At 45.3% G+C, this 22,250-nt stretch overlaps 2 protein-coding genes across 2 annotated transcripts in view; both read left to right on the top strand.

The window, feature by feature from the left end:
* The first annotated feature begins 3,060 nt into the window (after positions 1 to 3,060).
* Positions 3,061 to 8,326, top strand: LOC120805439 (protein-lysine 6-oxidase). Its single transcript, XM_040155667.1, has 7 exons — positions 3,061 to 3,604; positions 4,424 to 4,532; positions 5,695 to 5,826; positions 5,932 to 6,088; positions 6,711 to 6,806; positions 7,409 to 7,524; positions 7,836 to 8,326. Exons 1-7 carry the CDS (start codon positions 3,061 to 3,063, stop codon positions 7,840 to 7,842), a joined length of 1,161 nt encoding a protein of 386 aa, XP_040011601.1. The 3' UTR covers positions 7,843 to 8,326.
* A 7,355-nt stretch (positions 8,327 to 15,681) lies between these two features.
* Positions 15,682 to 22,250, top strand: part of LOC120805147 (synuclein, alpha interacting protein) — a 28,214-nt gene continuing 21,645 nt past the window's right edge. The window contains 1 exon segment of the mRNA XM_040155068.1: positions 15,682 to 15,799. The gene's annotated coding sequence lies outside the window, so the exon portion shown is untranslated.

The following is a 22,250-nucleotide window of genomic DNA, read 5'->3' on the forward strand; positions in this document are numbered from 1 at the left end:
AGTGATGCCACAGCGTACTCGGTAGACTGTGGCATCAGTGTCCGGTGCGGCTACAGGTGCGATAAAGCAGACTAGTGACCGCAGCCCACCACAACCTGTCAGAGGCTGTCAGACCAGAAGCCTTCAACCGGAGAGGGCAGAGAAACGCCGCTTTTAAACCTGGCGTTGGGTGACTCTCCAATCCGTTATTAAATACAGCTCAGTATTTCTTAATAACGCTCACCCCAGGTCTGCAGCCTGAACACTTTTTAGTTCCAAATCTTTCTTCCGAGAGCAATCAGCATTTTAAACTCTTAAATTTGACCTGCAAGATCCGCCCTACGGTATCTTATATTTTGGTGTTCTGTAATTTTAGGTTTTATGTCCTAAAGTATAATAATTTTCTGTCCTTTTTGCAGTCATACATTAGAAACATTCCTTTTCTCTCTAAATTCTCTGTGACCAGTGTGACCATCCGCCTAAAAACAGAACAGTGATGCTACAGTTTTAAACTAGAATGGCATTCAGTGCCCCCCTGCCAAGGCCAATGTCAAACAACATAGACCGGACTTGGGAGGAAAAAAGTCAAACTCACAGTACATGATCTGGATCTGCCCCAGAATGTAACGGGCTCTTCCCTGGCCCACGTCCCATCCCACCGCCAAGTTCGGCGCAAAGCGGTCCAGCGTGACCCTGCTGGGAAACCAACGGACAAACAGACACGGGCGAAAGCAGAACCTCCTCGGGGATAACAAATGTAAAGATTTCATTGAACATATGCAAAGAAGGTCTCTGTCTACGTAGACAGGGAACCACCAGCATCACCACAGATTAATGAAAACGTACGGACGCAGCGATGAGACCAAAGAATATGAAACACAAAAGTCTTGTTTTTGGGCTCTGACCTTTTCTCAAAAGAGGTCTGCGGATCAGGATTTACAGATCAGTTCCGTAGCAGAACGGAACATACAGTTTTATTTAATGTGGGCTTTTCATACATTTTCAATTTTTTTTATGAAACCCCGTTGATTTTGCTGGTGCCCTGTTACGTAGTATCGTCCTGACTGTGTTTTGTGTGAGTTTTAGGTCTCGGCGAGCTGCGTGGAGTTTCCCACCATGGTGGACGGTAACGGCGCACTTGTCTCCATCCTGGAGATAATGCTGCTTCGTTGCCCGAGGGGGGAGGATAAAGAATAACTCTAAAAGCTTGTCTTCGAGGTCGCGGAGGTCCGCCGATGGAGCCGTCTGACCCGCGTCATCTGGCGTGGACACCGCGACTCACCTGAAGAGACTTAGGGGAGTGTAACCTGTGTGTAGTCACTTCTGTGGATGGGCTTAAAGGGAAAGAATCGGGGCTGTGTGTGTGTGTGTGTGTGTGACGTGCAGCATGTGGGTGGCAGGTTGTTTGTGATTTTTTTCTTTTACAGTCTTCTGAGAGGAGGAAACTTCTCAGTTGGTAAGTGCTTCACATTCAGCTTTTTTTTAAAACATCCCGAGAGCTCGGCGGGGGGGTTGGTTTGGGTTGGGGGGGGGGTTCCTCCCATAAAACCAAGGGGAAAGCATCTTGAACGGATTGTATAGCACCTCTGAACGAGGCTGCGTGTACACGTACAGTAGCCGCGGAGGTTTACCGACCCACAACTTTGATTCCCTTAGTGCCATAAACCCGACAAACACCGATGAAAAACACGAGCTCCGTCTCTAGTTTCTGGCCATTGCGGCAAATAAGAAGTGATCATGGAACGACCACTTGGAAAGTGAAGTATCCTTTAGTGGTAGCGGTGAAGTAGTCTGTGTGTAGTGAACAACCTGAGAGAGCTGGAACACACTGATCAGGTCAAACCTCTCGGCGCCCTGAGAGGCTCTTTCTCATCCATTGTGGACCCTCGGATATAGTCTGGACTCACGGTTGAGAGTCCTCAGGTGTCAGTGTAGAATCAGAACGCGGCTCTGACCGCGGAGATAACTGGACCGAGGCAGGACAGTTACGAGGCCAAGGCATCGCTCTAATCACACCTCGTCCTGTCGAGAGAAGGCGACGGGTCAGAAACGGGATTTTTAGCCGCAGTCTTTCCCCGCACGGCCTGACGAGATATTACAACTACGATTCCCTCCCTTCCGGGCAGCGCTCGGTTTCAGCTCTTTTGCCAGAAAATCATTCTGCAGAGACTTGAAAGGGCAGATAGAAAAACCCTGGTAGTCAACATTCGTTTGTTTCATAGAAGGTTTGAACCTCCTCCGTGTTGGTGCATCCGCGGACAATCTGAACGTCGCCTCGCCAGACGTCAGCCTTCTGAAAGCGGGAAACGCCCCCTCACAGGCCCTCCGGCCGCCGAGGCTCAGACCTCACAAACACCCGCCTCGTTGTGTCAGCTCCAACCGACCCGGCGTTCCTCAGCGGCTGCTGCTGCAGGTCGGCTTCGGCTTCAACATCAACTAGAATTGTGTGAGGCCTGAAAAATACAAAATAAAAGCCTCAGTGTTCTCAGGACAACACATGAAACCACTGGTCCGCTCGTTTTTTTTCAGTTGATACCCGATGCAAAGGTCCTGCTTTTCCTTTTCTCCGAGGTCGAGGCTGAAAACTTGGTGACCGACCTTCATGTGCTGTATTTTCTCTCTTGTTTCAAAGGCTCTATCACGAAATTTACTCTGAGACGACAAACAAGCTTCGATTACACTGCAGTTTTTAAAACAAAAGTCCCCGAGGTGAACGTCATCCGGTTGTTGGGTCGCCGACCCTCACCGAGACGGGAAGGGTCACATCAGCTGAGGGTCAAAGGTCACAATCCAAAACCATCCTGCGGTTTAAAAACTTGTAACTCCTCCTCCTCCTCCTCCTCCTCCGCCCCTCTGCCTCTCAGCACCAGCACCACCAGCACCAGCAGCACCAGCACCAGTACCAGCAGCACCAGCAGCAGCAGCAGCAGCAGCAGCAGCATCTCAGCTCTGACACATGAGAGAGATTCTTCAGATCAGCCGCTGTGTGTGTGTGTGTGTGTGTGTGTGTGTGTGTGTGTGTGGGAGGAAGAAAACAGATTCTTTTCGTGTCAGTTATTAGAAGCCTGATTGATTCTAAACATGAAGGAACTCTCCCCCGAGGCCTTGTTGCTGTCTTTTGCACATTTATGTTTCCTCTGTGGTTTTCTGGGTGAAGCTCGCGCTCAGGAGGCAGCCGGCGGTGAGGACGCGCTCCGGCGGGGGTTGACATGGCAACATAACGGGCAGGTCTTCAGCATCCTGAGCCGCGGCTCTCAGTACCGGCCGTCGAGCAGGAGGCAAAGCGGGTCACCTAGCCGCGGCGGCCCCGTGGTGGTCGTCAGCGGCGGGAACGACACGGTCCCCGCCGCGCCCCGCGGCTCCCCGCGGGTCCCCGCAGCCAGCGGCACCGCGCAATTACGCGCGGTGACGCGTCAGCAGCAGCGGCCGTTGCCGCCGCCGCCGCCCGCCGGCGAAGGTGACTCTGCCCCGGTGAGACGGGAGGACATGATGGTCGGAGACGATCCGTACAACCCCTACAAGGCTTCCAACTATTATCCCTACTACAACTACTACAACTCGTACTACAGACCCAGACCCAGGAGTCGGCCCCGGCACGGATACGGCACCAGCTACCACCAGCACGGTAGGAAAACAACCTGCCTGATCCTTCTGCTCTTGGATGTGTGGTTCTGCTAATTGCTTCCATTGTGTGTGTGTGTGTGTGTGTCAAGTTATTAACACAGACAGAAAAACATTTTGTTTTTGTCTAATAGTCAAAGACCCAAAAATGTTAAGGAAACTGGGAAAACTGGCAAATATTCTCATTTGAGAAGCTGGAACCAGTTAATTTTAGTGTGAATTCTTCCATATAACAATTAATTAAAGGATTAATCCGCTCTCTAAAGTTCTGTCAATTTGTTGATCGATTGATTAATCATTGATGATCATTCTGGCTCCAGAGTACTGGTGGGTTTCCGGGTGTCAGTGGGGGGTCAGTGGGGGCCCACCAACAAATTTCTGCCCCGGGGCCCCCTGGGGGGGTAGTCTGGCCATGGCTGGACCGGGACGAGGGCCCTGACACAACAGGTCAGCCTCAGTGGACCGAGAACCAAAGCTAATTTCTAATGTGGTCCTGGGTTCACCTCCTCACTCGTACTCGCCACAAACGCCAGAACGGACCATCAGCTGAAGGGCCACATCCTCTGGGGAGGAAGTAAGTCTCCGGACCAGCAGGGGGCAGAAGTCTGTTTCATCATCTTAGAAAAAAGACAAAAAGAGCAGAGCGCATCATCTTCATGCTGGTTTGTTTTTGAGTTGGTGACCGTTTCCTTTTCTAACCTGCTTCTTACATTTAAACCGGCGATGTGAGGATAGAGAGTAGAGAGGACTCTTCCTCCAGGGGCTGATGCATCACCCGGTTCTACCACTGCCTTCATTTGAATCTACTGTGTCCTCACCGCAGGTCTCCCCGACCTGGTTCCCGACCCCTACTACATCCAGATCGCCACCTACGTCCAGAGAATGCCCATGTACAGCCTGCGCTGTGCTGCTGAGGAGAACTGCCTGGCCTCGTAAGATAACACGCTGCCGGCTGCAGGTTTTAGCCCCGACGCATTTCCGTCTTAGGGGAGAGAGTTCTCCTTTCACCCGACGGCCGATTCACGTGAGCAGGGCCACTTCCAAAAGCGATGTATTGGTCCGCCCCGAACTCCGTCAGCCAGCTGCAGCCTCTCTCCGGTGTTGCGTGACTTAGCAGAGAAGCTGCCGGTGCGAAGCGGCAAATGATCTTTTTTTTCCAGTCGTAGCTGAGACGCGAGCAGCTTTAACTTAGACCCGGTGGAAGAAAGAAAGAAACAAACAAACCCCGCAGTCGCATATCACGGTCTCTGTCCCGCTTTAAAATAGCAAAGCCCGTGACTCACAGTCAACGTGTGAGAAGACGCGTGAATAGCATCTTTATCTACAGGCAACATCCGGTTCACTACAGATTCCCGGTATATCAACATATGGCCGCTGTGGGCTGACGTCCAGTCCTTTTCCTGCTCCCGATACTGACGCGTGCCGATACGGAGCGCCGGTCCAATACCGCTGTTCTCTGTCCCCAGTTTAAAATCAGTAGAACTCACCACGCGGCGTTCGCTGAGGTCGTTATTATATGTCGGTGAACCAGGCCGGATATTCACTACAGCATCGACTCAGCGAACGACACTGTCGGGCAGGAACCTGGAATTTTTCAGATGACGCCGATGAAGAAACTGGGTTCAGTACTGGTTCTGTCACGTCATGGTTGAGACCTGATCCACTCACCGGCACCGACACCAACCCTGAGTATCACATCGGCGTGTGTGAACTTGTATTCAAGTCACTTTAATATATTTGTCAAATTAGAAGCAGAAAGCGGCGCTACCTTCTTTTAAAAGTGCACTTAATTACCTTGACAACAACAGGCATGGAAAGGCGAGTCTATCTCATGTGAGCGCTGCAAAAGGACGAAGCGACATCGGTTGATAAATGCTGCGGAAAACATGGCGTTCCGCGCATTTGCATCGCAAATCGCGCTGCGTGCATTTAGACTACGGCAAGTTCGGGAGCTTTCGCTGGCTAAGTTTGTTCCCCACTTTGTTGCTCTGCTTTGCTGGTGGTTTTTAATAGGTCCCAGAATATTAATCATAAACGCCGTCTGACTGAAGACTAAACTACTACCTCTCCCCCGCCTCGTGTCCTCCCCTCCAGTTCCTCTGCTCATGCTCAGGATTATGACACCAGGGTGCTGTTGCGGTTTCCCCAGAGGGTGAAGAACCAGGGAACGGCCGACTTCCTGCCCAGCAAACCCCGATACGCCTGGGAGTGGCACAGCTGTCACAAGTAGGTAGCCGGGAGACGCTAACCTTAGCATGTTGACGCGCACGTGGGTTTTAGGAACCGAAGTCACCGCTCTCCGTCCTTATTTGTGGTTTTGCTGCCGCCCAGTCACTTCCACAGCATGGACGAGTTCAGCCTGTACGAGCTGCTGGACGTCCAGACTCAGAGACAGGTCGCCGAGGGCCACAAGGCCAGCTTCTGCCTGGAGGACACTTCCTGCGACCCGGGATATTACCGCCGCTTCGCCTGCACCTCGCACACTCAGGTGTGTATCGTTTGAGGCAGATTCATTTCCAGACAGTAATGAAAACTAAAAAAATCCATTTCGGACTGTAAAGTACGTAAGTGCACTTGAAATAGGGCGCGATAATTTCCCCACGAGCTCACGAACAAGGGAGCAAGGAAAGGACGGAAGGAAATAGGATAGAGGAAAGTGAGGAAGGAAAGAAGGAGGGAACAGAAAGGAACCAAACACACGTTTAAATACGTTTACATACGACATATAATTACGTAATAATAATCTAAAATGATCATAACTTCAATATTAATATAAGATTTATGATCATAAATATTCATATATCATGGGCTATTTGTACATAGGATTTATTACCATATAAAACTATTTGGCATTTTTATTATTAACTATTTAATCATTTCAGATAAAGTGGTCTGGTACAGATGATGAGCCGAGCGTAGGAATGGATGTAACTCTGTCCTGAACTCACAGAAGTGAAACTGATATCGGTCCTTTCACCGGACTCTGGGAAAGACAGAGAAGTGCAGCTGGGACCAGTAACAGAAAACAATCGATGATCAATGACAGACAGACAGTGAAACAGTCAGATGAAACGTGGTGCTTGTGTGTGTGTGTGTGTGTGTGTGCACAGGGTCTGAGTCCGGGTTGTTATGACACCTACAACGCCGACATCGACTGTCAGTGGATCGACATCACCGACGTCTCACCTGGAAAATACATCCTCAAGGTCTGGTTCCTACTCAGAGTCCGGCAGAAACACAAAATGACTGGCCGCGTGTTTCCAGAGATACATTCTGTTCTCACATTCACTTCCAGACACGTGGGCCGTTCTTAAAGTAGAAGTCCGGTTCTGTATTTTCCTTATTACTCGCCAGAAATACTCACTGCAGCACCAAAATGTGGATTCATCCTCCGCTGAAAATAGTCCCCAACGAATGCACCGTTTCCTCCCGTTTGTTTGTTAAAAAAACCACAGTGAGCAGCTGTTTTAGGAGAAGGACTGAGACTTTTTTAAATGGTCAGAATCATTATTGTAAATTATTATTAAAAAACAAAAACAAGAACCAAACACAGCTAAAGGCTAAATACACTAACTAAATAAATTAAATAGAGATATAAATAGAGACCACTACGAATAGAAGAGCAACTAAAGCTAGAACCAGAACTAGACAATGCTATGCTGAATATACACTGTCCAGTGTCAGGCGTTCGACGTTGGTAACAGCTGCTCAGCAGGTCGCAGGACGGTCGGCGGACGTGACACAGGATGAACCTCGCGCCGAATCTACAGTCAGTCTAATACATGAATCACTGGTTTTTGTGTGACAGGTGTCCGTAAACCCCAAGCAGCAGGTTCCAGAGTCCAACTTTAACAACAACGTGGTTCGTTGTGACGTCCACTACACCGGCACCGCTGCCCACGTCTCCGGATGCACCACGACGGAGTAAGAAACAGTCTCCTCCTCACAAACCGTCCCGTTCAGACCGACACGGTAACAGGGGTCGAACCCTCGTTCAGGGTCTGTCTGATTTTAAACTCAGCTTCAGAGACAATGGGAAGATTCCCTAGTTCTCATTTGTACTTGCGCAGATCAGCTCAACTCATAAAATTTCAGTTTAGACATTTTATATATATTATTTTCAAACAATTTTTAATTCAAGTGTAAAGAATTCAGCGCGTCTGGGACCCAATGTTTTCCACCGGTCGTCAATGCTTTCTATCAGTGACCGATGGTGTTGTCTCTGCTTCTCGCAGCCACTGAGATGAATTCTCCGACACGAGCCTGAAGGTGGACGTAGACGGAGGAGACGGGTGGAGCTACGCGGGAGTAAATATTACAGTTAGTCTGTGTACATGTGATGCTAATAACTCAATTATAACCTCGTTATCGAAGCTGTCATTCAACCGCCTGGAGCAGGGAGCGTGGTCTGATCAATGGGGTCAGCTTACTCTCCGAGACATTTCTAAAACCACTATGGCGGATGGCCACTTGAAAAATGGATCCAAAGTGGGAGGCGTTCATGCACTAGAGGTGGAAAAACACTCGGTCCATTCTTTCCACTTCTGGGCTTCAGTGCAGCTCTGGCTCTTCACTGTATTTACATACACACCTACATTTATCTGATAGCTGCAGTTACTGGTCTGTTGTTTTATGTTTACTGTGCAGATTTAGTTTCGATATCTAACGTAAGACTCTCTGAGACAAGCTCATTTTTGGACAAGAGGTTTTACCGTTGTGATGAGAAATGATTTCACACGGGGTCAAAGGTCAGAGGGGGCAGGGGAGCGGTTTTTTGTTTCCTTTTATGATTCTAATACTTTAGACGCATCTTCAGAGAACAGCTGACGAAACCACTCCTTCACGCTCGCTCATCATTTTGTGAAGTAGAAACTCACCTGCATGTCTTCTCTGTACTTTCCACAGACCTCTTCTATACAAAAATGTGATTTAGCTGATGTTAATTTAAAGTTTTGAATTTTAGAAATTTCAGTGACGGTTTCGGGGCATTTTCAGTGAAAACTGACTCTCAGCAGTTTGTGTGTGAAACTTCCTGTGAGGTTTAATTCTGCTAATCCGGCATCATGTTCATCATTGGTGCTGAAGAGCAGATCTGATTTTTGGTGTCAGATGTTTTCACTTTGTGCAATTTTGTGTCCTCAAACCGAATTAAACCAAAAATACACCAGAGGGACACAGAATGAGCTGCTGGTGAAAACTGTCAGACTTACAAACTAGTGTGTGTGTGTGTGTGTGTGTGTTTCTGTGGGTGAACGCTGCATGGAGTGTGTATACAGAGTGCAAAGTGTGTGTGCTTGTGCTTGTACTTGATAACCTGTAACCACATATACCTGCAGAGCTGTGTATAGGCGAGCTCACGTCTCATGTTATCAACCTGCATTACTGCTTCATAGCACATTAATAAAGTTTGCTTGAATGTGAACAGTGGTGTCGTGTGCGACGTCTTGATTCATTGCAGGCTACAGTATGTTTCCATCCACACCTTCAGTTTGTGCATGAAAACCAAAATGTCTGAAACACAAAATATTAAAAAAAAAAAAATTACATTTCAGAAGTTTTTACAAAAAAATAGCAAATGAAAAAGAGGAGATGTGACAAAAGGCTGATGGAAACGGACCTTTAAACTAAAAACAGTGTTTGTCCTGCTGCCACTTAACATTACAGGCCTGTGCTGGACCAGAAAGACCGAAAATAAAAAAAATCCAGACACACGTCAGCACAGTGTCCAGCTCTGATTCCTCGAGCTCGTTTCAGTGACCAGGGGAAGAATGCAGAGTAAAGCGAAGGCTGAAGAGACCTTTTTCATAGCGGACTTGATCTTTACTCAAGGAAAGTACCAGTAAAACACTGTAAAAAGACTCTCACAAGTAAAAGTCCTGCATTCAAAGTTCTTCTTAGGTAAAAGTACTGAATCAGACAAATGTTCTTTATCAAAGTAAAAGCACTCGCTCTGCGGAAAAATGCTGGTGTCTGTGTAACTGAAGCTGATATATATTATTTCTGTGAGATCCTTGATACTAATGCTCAAATGTATAAGTGCCGTTTTACTGTTGTGGCTGCTCCGGGTGGAGCTGGTTTGAACTGCTTTATAAACAGCTAGTTTAGTCCAGTTGTTCTCAACCTAGGGGTCGGGTCCCACCAAAGGGTCACCGGATAAACCCGAGGGGGTCGTGGGAGGTTTTAAATGGAGGGAGGAAAAAAACAAGGTTCCGATGCACAGATCAAATTTTGGGATAATCAGGTGTCTTTGAGCCTCAGGCAGTTATTGAAATGGAGCCACGAGAGACGTTTAGATGGGAAATGTGTCTCTTGGACGTCTCAAACATGACGAGGACACACGGCTGCGCGCTCATTTCGTTTGGTGAGAGGTCACGAGAAAACACGGCTTGGGACCACTGGTCTAATCATTAACAATATTATGCAGCAGAGTAGAAGCATAAACTAACATGAGATGGAGATATTCAAGTAAAGATCCCCCAAAATCGTATTAAAACTACTGTACTTGAGTAAATGTACTTAGTTACTTTCCACCAATGTTGATTGTTAATTGCTGTACTGTAATAACTGCTGGATCCAACATTTGTTTTTATTAGTTACATCTGTGCTTTTCCTGCCATGATGAGTCCAAATGTCCGTTATTTTATTTAATCGTTTTTTTTTTTTATCGTGCTCATGTTTAAAATAATCTGATGAATTTAATGTCTTTTATATATTTTTATGTTTTAAATTATTATTATTTTAAATGTATTTTGTCATTACTCTTTCACCACATTTATTCCTCATGTGCACTAGTTTCCAGCTGTTTTGTTGATACAGCATCTCGGTCTGCGGAGCACCGTGACGCCTCGGTCCTGTCAACTAACTCCCCTGTCGATGTGTCGGAAAACTTGCGTGTAGACTGGTCGCGTAGTTTAAAAGTCGGGAACGCGATCAGCGTCGAGAGGAGGTACGTCTCGTTCAGTCGCTGCCGCGTTGCGCCGCGTTGTCGTTTCAGAACCGGGCGGGTAAACGACGTCAGGCCGGTCTGCCCTGTGCGGCTAACGTTAGCAGCGCTAGCGCCGGCCGCCGTCTCCCCCCGCAGGTTAACGTCCACCCTACCTGTGCTGAATGTGGTCACACGCCCGTTTATTCTAACACACCCGACATACAACCTTGTTTTCGTTTTCTGGGTCAGAATGCCGTCAAACCGCGGCGGGTTTACGAGTCGTCATCCGTCCCGCTCTCCGCCTCGCTGGTTTTCCAAACATCCGGGGATTAGCGCGGGACAGGGGGCGCTGCCGTCTGCCGGGGCTGCAGCTCCAGCTAGTGGCCGGGCGTGGCATAACACCCTGGACGCAGCAGTTGACCGGCGCGGTACATTAATAAAATACGAATAATTCGTTAAACCGACCAGTATTTCAATCATAAGCTAGGGGTAGCAACGTTTAATTAGTCGACTAATCGCGCACACCCTTGCTTTAGGAATAAAGTTTGATTGAACGTTTGATTAAAAATGGATAATCTCCAAGTTTTGGACAAAAAGAACTATTTGAAGACGCGACATTTGGCTTTAGTTGCAATCAAATGTATATAAATGTATAGATTAGCATTGACAGCCCACCACCCTCGGCTGTTTAACCTTTAGACCCATCCTCTGGTCTTCAATCCCTCCCTCTACTCACTGTTGGGGGGACAGATACTGCAGAATCCTGGTCCCATGTTGTGGTCTTGGTAACTGAGAGACAGGTCCCGGTCTGTCTGTCCTCCCTCCAACTCGTCTTCCTCTTCCTCCGTGTCACATCGTTGAGCCTCCTGCTGGAGGTTCTGGATGGAGGTCCTCGCCGGGCCGCAGTTGGCCGTCGCTTAGCCTCCGACGCCGCCTCCTCCCAGGCTGCCGCAGTGCGTTGCCTCGGTCACCGCAGATGGTCTTCTGTCTGGACTGGACCTTCCGGATTCAGGGTGCCTACCTCCTCAGGTGTCTCTGTCCTGGGTGGTGCCTGGAGATCTCCTCTCAGGGTCTGTGTTGGTGACAAACCCCCCAGGGGTTCAGCTGAATCTGAACAAGCTGCTGGTTTTCATGGCTGAACTTGTGCCCGGAAATGAATGAAATTCTCTCCAAGGGGAAAGACGGACAGTTTGTCAGTGAGTCCATGAGATAATCGGACACCATGGATCATAAATCTGAATATCCAGGGTAGGTAATAGTAATCAGTGCTGGAAAGTAACTAAATACTCAAGTACTATACTTATGTTTACCACTGCAATTTCCTTCTGTCTGTCTGTCTGTCTATCTGTCTGTCTGTCTGCCTGTTTGTCTGTCTATCTGTCTGTCTGTCTGTCTGTCTGCCTGTTTGTCTGTCTGTCTGTCTGCCTGTCTGTCTGTCTGTCTGTCTGTCTATCTGTCTGCCTGTCTGAATGTACTTTATAGTATCGAAATTAAAAGTATTATTATTATTATTACATTAACAGGTTATTAATACTGATGCATCAATGTATGAGCAGAATTTTACTGTTGGAGCTGGAGCTGGTTTTATCTACTTCAAGTACAGCCGGCTAGTGTAGTCCAACCCAGGAGTCGGGCCCCTCCAAAGGGCCCCAAGATAAGTCTGAGGGGTCATGAGATGATTAATGGGAGAGGAAAAACACAGTTCTGATACACAAATCTGTTTTCAGTGTTCGGGCTTTTCTCTAATCTCGGTTATTTAAATGAAACCATGTGAGAAGTTTAGAGGAGGAATGTGTCTTTGGAGAAAGTGCTAACGACTCATGGACATCTGAAATGTGAAAAGAGGTCCCGGCTTCTTCTTTTTTTGTGAGGGGTCAAAAGTTAAACAAAAAAAAAAGGTTGGAAACCGCAGGTTTAATCCTGGAACGATGCATTTTATGGGCTCATCATATTTGTTTTGCGTGTAAAATCTTATCTGGAGAGTGATTAGCATTTCTGGCTCTAGTGTAGCGGCGTTGAAAGGAGAATAATTCCCTCCAAAATGTAGTGAGTCAAAGTATAAAGCATCGGAAAAAGGAAATACCCAGGTTAAGTACAAGTACCATAAATTGTTCAAAAGTACATTACGTTGTTATAACTTTAATGTCTTATGTTTATTGTGTTTCTATGACTTTAACACACTGCCTTGTTGTTTCATATAAGGGCCTCTTCCCTTTCCTCTGCTGTTACACCGTGGCCGAGATCGCAAATGTACGCGTTCAATTAGCCGAAGAAGGCCATGGGACAGGATCAAAAGCTCGGGCGTTTTCACAAGCAAGCGCGCGCTGTGTTCAGATCATCCCTCGCGCATGTTTCAGGCCGGCTCGGTTCTCCGTTAGGCGAAGCCTCGAGACATCTTCCACGGAGAAAAAGTACCTGGGGTCCGTGTGATATTTGTGATGTAGCCTATTTGAGCATCTTCCTCTTGATAACATTCACTTCTCCCAAGAAAATATTGTCGTCAAAGCAGTCGTAGACTTTCTAAGAAGCTGGGGTTCACGTCCGGGCAAGGCATCGAAAACGCTGCATTTCTGATGAGTTAAACGTGTGTTATGTGTATGTAGCGCGTTATGTCTCGATCGCGTTGCGTGTACGGCGAACGTCGGCAGACGCTGTTCGCTGCGCCGAGGCCGTTGTTACGGAAAAAACACCGAGCACGTGTAACAGCCTTGACCCCGTCTGGCCCCGCGGCCTCGGTGCCCTTCTCCCTGACAAACTCAACGTCATGCGACTGAACGACACTGAAGGAGCTCGGATGTTATTCCAGTCAAAGGGAGAAAACGCCGTCGATATGCGCAGGGGATGGGGAACGCAATTTTCTTCCGTAAAAATAAAGATGCCCGCCAGGCGCTGTGGGAAGCTGAATACTACCACCAGCAACGACAGTAATAATGCTAAGGCCGGCGCCGATGTCGCCACTCAGCTTGCTGTAATTAGAATACGCGGTGATAACGCCCGATAAAGCAACCGTAGTTTTTCTGTCCCGGGAGTTGTCCCCAAAGTGCTTCACGAGGAGGTATAACAGCAAACAGGTTGGGCTGATATTAAGTCGTTTAAACCAGGGCTGGGGAAGTAGTAGCAGAATCCAAGCAGCTGTGCCACAGAGTAGAAATGCTCTGTGGCGTTCAAAACTGTACTCAGTCAAGTACAAGAGTATTAGCATCAAAATGCATTCAAGTACTCATTATGCGGAAATGGCTCCTTTCAGAATAGTGTATATCCAATGAACTGGGCCGAACCGTTGTCGCAGTACCGTGCACATCACTTTGACGTTGCAGGTGTGGAAGGCGGGACTCATTTGAATTACTTTACACACACTCCCGAGGATCAACGAAGTCTGATCTTAACCTGTAGTGAACGTTTTCTATCGTTTATCTGAGTCATCAAAGTTACTACAAACTAAACGAATGAAATAAACGTAGTGAAGTTAAAACAAGAGAAAAAGTACAATATTTTGCCTCTGAACTGTGGTGGAGTGGAAGTATGAAGCAGCACAAAACAAAAAATGCTCAAGTGAAGTAAAAGTACCTGGAAATTGTAGTTAAGTGAAGTACTTGAGTAAATCTACTTAGTTACATCCCACCACTGCATTTGAAGAAATAAAACTAGAACTTCAAATCAACGGTGGTTTATTTTCTTAGATATTTCCATCATTTTCAACACTTCGTAGTGTTTCAGAGCAGTTTCAAGTGAAATGAAATATTATGATCATTCATTTCAGAATAAAAACCCATCCTCCTCCTCCCAACAGGACTTTTATTGTAGTTTTTATTCTAAGGATAACGGACCTACCCACCGGCTCCACTTCCTCTGCAGAGATCGTCTATTGCGAGGATGAATCAGCGGAGAGAAAAAGGAGAGAGAGAGAGAGAGAAAAAAAAAGGAAGCGCTCGTAGTCGGAGGCAGCGGGCGCGACGCGTTCAGACGCCGCGGCTCTGCCCTCCAGCCGCTGCCTCGTGTAAACAGAGCGCGGCAGCCTACACGATCACATTGGGCCCATCGAGAGACCGGATTCCGTGGATCCTCGGACGTGAGGAGCAGGACTCGGGCGGTCCCGAAGGTCTCTCGTTTCTTCAAAATAAAAGGGGGAAAAAAACATCAACAACACGACGCAGATGCCGATGCACCAGTGTCGACACGCTGCCGTAGAACTAGAGCAGATAACTGCGTCTGATCGTTTTACATTTTACTCCCCACAACTGGCACTGGCAACGGGAAGGCACCTGTCCCCACAGCGGCCTCTGGCAGAAACAACCCCCGAGAAAAGACACGGAACTCACAGACAACGTCGGCATCTGGGTCGGAGGCGCAGGAGCTCGTTTCCAGTCCCCGCCAGGTCTCGCCCCTGGCCAGGTGAGAAGGAGACAGAGTCCCTGTGTTTCCAACTTGTTTATGGAAGAGACAAACGTCAAAAAAACAACATACTCGTGTTAAATCAAAATGACGAGATGCTAAGTCAGAATAACGACTTTTTAAGTCTCATCGTTTCAATCAAATGAATAGATTCATTATTAAGAACCACGAGATCAAACCCATATTTAGCAAATTCAGTTCAGTAGTTTTGACTTTACCTCCTAATTTTTTATTTTAATTGTATCATTCCCAATTTTTAATCATCTTTTTTTTCCTGTTGTAAACAGGTACACACGCGAGTCCATGTCACGATTCTCTCTTTCTTCATCACTCTTTCTTTATTCGTTTATTATCGATCATGTGGCATCTCAGCTTTGACTTTAAAGAATCGGCGCTTTGCCTTTTTACCGGCGATGTCAGCCTCGAGTTCCTACATTTTCATTTGTTTTATTTTCTCCTCCTGCCAGAAACGACCTGCCAAAGACCTTCTGAGTGATTTCCTTTCTTTTTTTTTTTTTTTACCGTGGTCGCTCGTTTAGTTTCTTTTGCTTTGCGCTTTTATTCCCTGTTTCGGAGAAAGCGGGACGCTCCGGCAGCACAGTCCCTACTGGTAAAGCGGATTAGCTCTGACTGCTGGAGGTGAAAGTGTAGTTCTCCGGACTGACGCGGTACTCGGAAATGCGCGCCGAGTGAGGCCTCGCCCCGCCGCTCCTCTCTGTGCTGCCCATATGTCAAAGTCTTTGTGCTTCTCAAGACAGCGAGGCGTCAGAAGGGGGAAAAAAAAAGAAAACAGCTGGATCGAAGGACTCCTGCTAGCGGCTCCGCTAGCTGTATCATCCCCTCAGACCAGCCACTTCTCCTCGGCCGCCTGACTTCGAGAAGGTACCGTATCCTAAAAAAACTGCCCTTGAACCAAGAAGGGACCGCTCCTTATTCCGGGTCGGGGGTCGTGTTGTGTTTTTTTTTTATTGTTCTTTTTTTTTTTTTTTTTTTTTTTTACCTGAGCTTTCTGTTCTGACCTAATTTTCCAGCTGCCTGCGTGCCCGCCTGGCTAGCGTTAGTCACCTAGCTTCCACGTTAGCTTCTCCGCAGCTAGCCGAGCTAATTAGCCTCCTGCTGCTACGTGAGCAGGTATCAGCGGATTAAATCGGGACAAACCGCGTAAACTCACTCCACAGTCACTGTTTTCACCTGTAAGTACAGAAAGAAAGCGGCTTTATTAGCTACCGGAGGTCTGTTTGGTACCGTCTCTTATCTAGTAACCATTCTAGTACCAGATAACCCTTTAAATGATAGAAAACAAAGCAAGAATCGCATCTACGTTGTTGTCAAACGTTATTTTTCTTTTAATTTCTTCAGCCTGTGGGTATTTTTCAGTCAGTGCTTTCGCTCAAAATTGAACGCCCCCCCCTCATTTTTGCCAATAAAAGGTAAATTATGAGCAGATATTCAGCAAAGTAAGATCCTCAGACGCTAACCTGGAGGCACCAGACTAGGGTGATCATGCTGTTTGTCAATTAATCGATCAGTCAGTCGGCAGGAAATTAATTGGCAGCTATTTCGATAATCGATTAGTTGTTTTCAACTAAAAAAAGTTGAAAACGGTTTTTAGGAAAATATGTCAAAGTTTGGTGTCTGCAGCTTCCCAGTTATGATTAATTTCTGGTTGCCACTGTCTTCTGTCAGCGTTAAGTGAATATTTTTTCGGCATTTGCTTGGGTGCGTTGGTCTGACGAAACAATACATTTGAAGAGGCCACCTTCGTCTGTGGGACATTGGGTTGGACATTTTTCGCTATTTCCTGACATATTATTAACCAAACGGTTAATCAGTTGATCGAGCAAATAGTCAACAGATTAAATGACAATAAAAATAATCGTTAGTTCAGCCTTAATTCTTATACACCTGAAGCTGAAACTGACTCGCTGGTGGTTGCTGCCATCACTAATAATGCAGCCTGAACCACTGTTCAGCTTTGTCACTACGCTGCTGATTTATATCATGATACGCCAAAAGTGTACGCAGTCAAGCGTAACGAGATCAAACTGAATATTCAGCGAGGTAAGTTTTTTTTTCCCCACTATAATAATTTACATCAGAAGCTCTAAAAACATGCAAAACAAAACCTTCAAGAACTAATTTTATTAGTTTTTAAATATATTTATCCTTGAAATGTTAATTTGGACCACACAGTGTTGTAAAATGATAAAACTATGATCATTTCCAGGGTTTTCCCAGAGGTCATAGTTAAGCCGAGGTGGAAACTCACCCAGATCCTGACTAATCAAACCCCTTACATATGTGCTGTTTACTGTGTGAAATAATACCTCTGACTGTTTTTCCCTGTAAGGATAATATTTTCTTTCATAGAAGTGTAATTTTGAGGTGGTGGTCTTTGTTTCAGTTGATGATGCCAAACTCCGCTTTAAGACACTGTGGGAAATCGCTTAAAGTCAGTAAATGATTGATTATTTGGAGTTATCACCCAGCCCTCTAAACCTAGATGTGAAGGTTTTACAAGAAACATGAAATATACCATGTTTACAATGGAAAAAAAACTAGCTTTTGTAACCATCTGGGTTTCTTTATGAAGGTGCAAAAGAAATGTGACATGTCAAGTCTGATATCAGTCCTAAATGCCAGTGTTATGAAATGTGGATAAAAATTATGACCACTGACAGTGAAATAACAGCGTGAACCCACTGTACCGGCCACAAAACACTAATGAGATTTAAACTGGCCACCGTCCAGTCTGCAGCTCTTAATGCCTGTAATCAAGTTTCCATGTAATCTGAAATTACAGCCTCAAACTGAGTGTTTACCAAATGAGATTATTGATGGTTAAGGTAGTGGAGAAGGAGAGAGAACATGTTTTGAAAGTAAATATTTTCAAGTTCTGCTCTGGGAAGAGGCTTGGTTCGTGTAGGGATGCACGACAGAAACTTTCTTTTCCGCAGGTTCTCATTTATTACTAGTTTCTTTATTTTGGCTCATACAGATATGAGCATTTTTGATCTTTTTACAACACCGCCACGAGTCTAGTGGAGCGTTGCCGTTATTATTCTGTAAATGTGATGCTTGGTCCGGCTGCATATGTCTAAAACCACTATTTTGCTGATACCTAAGCTGGTTTGTTACTGATTACCACACTGTTTCTGCACAGTGTCTGCATTCACTGGGGGAGGAGAGCACAAATTACTGGAAACATCAGTGTTTCCACGAGCTGAGAACTTTTTCTTATTGTGAATAAATATTACAGAGCGAAGATCGTACGTGTGTTAAATTATGAATTAGATTAAGCTACTTTCTAACTGGGAATTTCACCAGACTAATCTTCTTTGCTGTTTTAATGCAAAACATCATCATTCTTAGGATCCTTTTCAGGACGTCTGTATTTGATTTTCTTTTCTTCTGGGTTTGATTGTCCAACAGCAGTTCCCAAGTGTAAGCCCATTGTAGTGCACCCTATTCCCTTTCCCATCTCAAATACCTTCGATTGTTGTACCTTTAGTAACTTTTATTGGGCTTTTTTTTTTGCTTTTTTATAGACAGCCTACAGCAGGGAGGTGACAGTAAAATGGGGGGGGGCAGAGGAGAGATAAGATGCCAGAGAACTCCCCAGTTCAACTCATAGTGGGGACATTGCGGCGGTTGAGTGGTCAGCATCTTAGACCCCAGACCACCAGCCTCACCCCCAGTAGTCAAGGCTTCAAATCAAATCTCAATACTTTTGTGGTACAGAGAATTGAAACCTGTCTGTAAAAGTACCCAAAGATGGCGCTGAATGTCTGGTCAGGTTCATACTTGTGTTTACTTATCCTTTGATCAGACAGATCCTCATTGAAATCAAAATTTTTGAGTATTTATATGATCAAAATCTTGTACAGCTGCTTGTGCTTAAACTACATTTCACATTTGACAGATTAACTTCTTTAGTTCAGTGAAGAAAGGTTTTTATATTTTCTGTTAGGGAAAAATGTTCATATTTCTCAAGTAAAATTTTCTTCTGCTCACAGTGAGGCCTCAAAACAGGTATCATGTCGTTATTGGTACTCAGTTATCGTATTCGTATATCGTATCCTGAGTGGATCTGCAGTTAGTATTAGCACAGATCATTTTAAGTGTTTAGGGTTAACTTTTCAAAGGAGAAAATTTTGGTAATAGTGGAGTTTGACATCTTACAGAGTCAGGCGAGAAGGTCTATATCTGTTTCTTCTCTGTGGGACACAAAATACATTTACTGAAGTACTGTGTTTAACAAAAAGACTCCCCAGGCCCCCAGGACGTGACTGATTTTCATGTTATATTTTGTTGGTTAAAGGCAGTGGCCCATCCTGTAGTCAGCTGGGTTTAGTTGACAGCAGAGAGGACAGAGCTCAAACCACCAACCCCTCTATGGGTTGAGGACTTGAGAGACGGTGCGGGCAGTCACTTCTCCTAGTGTTTACGAGAAAACAAATAGCTCCAGCACTTGCTTTTCTATTTTTACACCAGTTTAAAAAACAAGACACAACATTAACATCAGACAGGCTTGTTGGCAGGAGGACTTTTTCTTTTTTGATGGGGCTCGTCATTTCACCTGACCTCTGAGGGAAATGTGAAGAAACATGTATATCTAATTACACTGTGTAGAAAGAGTAATCGAATCTCTGTAAAATTCCTCCTGAAAAGTCCTGTCCTTGTTTCTTGTCCTTACTCTGAAACAACATTTCAAAAACCGTCTCTCTGTTTGTTTTTGTGTCTCGCTGCCTGGAAGGATTTGGACTCGTCAGCTGTTCACATAAACAGAGAACAGACGTCGCCTATCTTTTTAAATTCAGTCTTATTTTTGATTTTAGGTTACAGGCCTAAACTGTTGTTATCAAGGATGTTAGGCTCGACTGTTTCTCAAAGCTACAATCAGAGGTTTTTTATTTTGACTGGTTTAGTTCTGTGGTTACTCCCACACAGTCTGAAAACAACTCCACTCTTACACGGAAGCTCAGACTTTTGCTGTTTTCCGAACATCCTGTGGCCTTAAATCAAAGCTTGTTCATTTCAAAACATAAAGAAACCTCTTAGCTTTTCAGCCCAGCCGACCTTTGACACTGTTTGGCAGTGTAAATGGTGGCAACAGAAAAGACCATTTTACTGTAGGGAGCAACAGGATCAGAAGTGAGTAGCTGATAGTACAGTGGTAATAATAGTAATTGATGTATTACTAGTTACAGTTGCAGCAGGCTTCCAGCTGTTATGGCTGGACCACCAACAGTGGGGCCAGCCCAATGAATGCGAATGTCTGTCGCTGACTGACCGACTTACTGAGTTACACCACTGGTCAGCTGGCCAGGTATTAGAGTTTCACCATTGGCCGTTGCTCTTTCAAAATGAATTGGCACGAACAGTTTTCTAATATGTCATCAGGGGCGTTTACAGACAGTGTTGCCAACTAAGTGCCTGTGTTGCTAGATTTACCAACTTTTCTGACCCCTTTAGCCACTTTTCTTCACAAAAGCAACTAGTGACAAATTAAGTGACTTTCTGGACAAACCTCAGCTACTTTCTGTAGAAGAAAGTCACCGGTATTTCCCAGCAAATGTGAGGTCTGGCTTTCCCTCAGCAGACACACCTCTCTATGCCTCTCATTCAAATGACCGCATGGCAGCTGACACAGACCCGAACGAGCTTCTAACTTTCTCTCTGACTGATCGTTTTACAGGTAAATACACCTGAAATCACAGCACAGCCGTTGTCTTTAACCGATGTGTCTGGTGATTTTTGTCACCAGTTATAAATTCAGGATTTCAGCAGAGCAGAGCAGCAGCTTGGAAATGGCTTGGAAGTGACTGCTGTTTAACATATAATCTCACTGGGCCGCGTTACAGTCACTATTTCACACTTGTTCCTTTGTCTGTGATGGTTAGACCAGGGATGAGTTGTAGAGTCTGATGTCAGTGGGCAAGAAGGACCTCCTGTGCCGCTCTGTGGTACACCAAGGCAGAATGAAAATCTGATGCTGAATGTGCTCCTCAGTCTGTCTTTAGCGACTTTTCGAGCAGGCTTTAGCTGCTTTCCAGTGAAAGCAGTTTTTTAGAGCGGTTCCACAGCAGTTTTTATCTATTTCCTCAATTTCGCACATTGGGCATACGTGGTCCAGCCATATACTAGGTTTCGACCTAGTCTTGGTGTCTTAGTATCCTGTTAGAACTTCCAGTTAACTGTTTGATCTATAAAATTTCACAGTGACTGTGCCCACCCAAATTTCCCAGAAGTATTAGATCTTTAACTTAAATAAAAATAGCAATACCTTAATGTGAGTACGTATTTTATGACAAGTAAAGGTCCTGCATTCAAAATTATACTTCAGTACAGTTGTAAAAAAGTACATAGCTATTATCAGGAAATTGTACCTGAAGTAGCAAATGTCTAAGAACAGAGTTATATGACTATTATTGTTGAATTATTATTATTATTACTGATACATTTCATGTAAACAGTATTTTAGCGTTGTAGATGATTTTATCAAACTGATGTATTGTTGGTTGGTTTCATCCATATTATTTTATCATATTTTCAAAACTGATCATTTGTTTTAAGTGTACAATTTGAATCTGCAAAGTATTTATATAACTAATAGCTTTCAGATCCACTACATTTGTAGTGGAGTAAAAGGTGCAATATTTGCCTCTGACATGTAGTGGAGTTCAAATACAAAGTAGAGTTAAATGGAAATACTTGAGTAAAATACACATACCTCAACACAGTACAACTCAAGTACAGTACTTGAGTAAATGTGCTTTGCTATTTGCCACTTAAGCCCAGATGCCAAGGTCTTTAAATGTCTTTGTCCAACCGACAGTCCAAAACCCAAAAAAGTTCAAATTAAAATAATCTAAAACAGAGTAAAACAGCCAAACCTCACACAGGGGAGGGTGGAACCAGAAAATGTTCAGCATTTTTGTTCTGTTGAATCATTCAAACAGTTGGTCAATTGTAAAAATTGTTGTCAAGTAAAGGGATTCCCGAGTAATTTAGTATCACATTACCATAGAGTTGGGAAACTTGCGAGAGAGAGATTTAAAGAAAGAGTGGTCTAATCAGCAGACACTTCATGTAGTTCACTCATGTCTACATGAGTCCATCACATGCATGCATCACAGTGCATCGCAGATTTGTCAGCTACACATTCATACTGCCAGTCTCGTGTTCCACCACATCCCATCCAAGGTGTTCTACTGGATCCAGATCTGGAGACTGGGGGGGGGCCACTGAAGTTCACTGAACTCAACGTCATGTTAATGAAACCAGTTTGAGGCGACTTTTGCCTTGTGACCTGGTGCATTATCCTGCAGGA

Source organism: Xiphias gladius, chromosome 19 (assembly GCF_016859285.1).
Source record: "Xiphias gladius isolate SHS-SW01 ecotype Sanya breed wild chromosome 19, ASM1685928v1, whole genome shotgun sequence".
Taxonomy (NCBI): Eukaryota; Metazoa; Chordata; class Actinopteri; order Istiophoriformes; family Xiphiidae; genus Xiphias; species Xiphias gladius.